This window comes from Frankliniella occidentalis, unplaced genomic scaffold, assembly GCF_000697945.3.
Source record: "Frankliniella occidentalis isolate FOCC.00 unplaced genomic scaffold, Focc_3.1 Scaffold40, whole genome shotgun sequence".
NCBI classification, from domain to species: Eukaryota; Metazoa; Arthropoda; class Insecta; order Thysanoptera; family Thripidae; genus Frankliniella; species Frankliniella occidentalis.
Genome location: NW_026267170.1, coordinates 1146300 through 1147832, shown reverse-complemented (window position 1 = coordinate 1147832; position 1533 = coordinate 1146300). Strand labels below are relative to the sequence as shown.

Here is a 1533-nt window from a genome sequence, read left to right as displayed (position 1 = left end):
TATGAGCTATAGCCTAACCGAACTAGTTTTTGCAATTGCTACTAACTTTTAGTCTATTGCCATAAGCTGTTCCGTATAGCGGTGAACGGAATTGGCCCAGAAAAGTCTGCCCTCTAGAGCTTCGCTCGCTTCGCGAGCTCAGCAAATTATTTCAAGAGGAGAAACGGCCAATGTAAGATTATTCAATTAATCCCTGAAAGATCGACTGTGCACATGTATGTGGCGTGATGGTGTGGGTGCAGGCCGACTCAGCCGGCGCCGCGCAGGTGCACATGGTCGAGCCGGACGACGAGGAGCCCCTCCCGGACCCCGATGCGCCTGTAGTGGAGCAAGTGCATGTTCTGCGGAGCCGGTCAGGCGCTTCATGCAGAGGCTGCGGAGCACTGCACGACCGCGCGGAGTGTCCGTACTGGCGTACGGTGTGCCATGCGTGTAAACGCACGGGACACATTTCGCGGGTATGCGAAACGAAAGGGGAACAGGACGCGCAAGTGCATTATTGCAACGAGACAAGTGGCTGGTCACAGGAATCGTCCGCAGATTTTTTCTTTAAGGGGGAGGGGAGGAAGTTGGTTGGGCCAGAGACAGGCGAGCAACAGCCACGGCCTCGGACGTACCCCCAAAGACAGTCAACGTAGCGGTCTAAGGACTACGCCAGCCCCTACCGGAGAGAGGCTGCGAAGTAGTGCTGCGGACGCAAACAGCCCCATCGGATTTCCGCGGCGGCGCGCGACAGCGTCGACAAAAGAGAGGACCGTCGAGAAGAAATAAATCATATTACATTTTGTTGGTATGTTCAAAACTTAAGGAGGGAGGTATGCCGTGTCGGCTGCTAGGGCTGGCCGCTAGCATGGTCGGCGGCTGCGGCCAGAGCCATCCGGCCGGCCAAAAGAGTGCGCTCGACGGCGACCGAGCCAAGCTGGAGAGCTCACTCTCACACTCACTCTTCGACAACCACCACTACTCAACCGGCCTCAACTTTAGGCCGGTCACTACTCAAGGGTATTGTTTAAGGGTCACTCGACGTCCCCGACCCCTACAGGGTTAAATATGTAATACTTTCACTTTTACTAATGTTTCAAATGGTAGCTGTGTGCGAAACTCTCGCCAGGACGATTTCGGCAAGAAATATTGCGGTGGCCGTGGAAAGGCCGGCGCTTAGCACAAAAACCGTTCCAATGGGTAGCACCGCCGTCGTATTCGGAGGTGGGTGCAGCCGTTGTGCCTCGCGGGCCTTGGCCAGCCTGCTGAGGTGCTCGTGCCGCGCTACCCAGGCCTCGATCAGGCCCGCTGATTGCAGCCTCCGGATGGTATCATCGAGGACCCCGCGCAGCGGCCACGATCGCCTGACGAACAGCGCGAACGATCGCTGCAGCAGGTTGTCCTCCAACTCGTAGCTGCAACTCGTCAGGCACTTGACGCCCGCCGCCAGCTTGGTGATCTGCACTCATATCAACACTGTTTAGATCTACTAGCTATATGTACGCCAGACCACGTCTCGCGTAACAGGCTTCGCGATAGCTCACGAAACAC

General features: G+C 56.5%; 1 protein-coding gene across 2 annotated transcripts in view; it reads right to left on the bottom strand.

Moving 5' to 3' along the window:
* Positions 1-1006: 1006 nt before the first annotated feature.
* The window catches only part of LOC127749230 (uncharacterized), a 39317-nt gene continuing 38790 nt past the window's right edge, over positions 1007-1533 (bottom strand). For both annotated transcript variants that reach the window (XM_052266560.1, XM_052266561.1), the window contains exon 3: positions 1007-1441. In XM_052266560.1, coding sequence (XP_052122520.1) covers positions 1079-1441 — 363 coding nt within the window. In that variant the 3' untranslated portion in view covers positions 1007-1078. The remainder of the gene's footprint in view (positions 1442-1533) is intronic.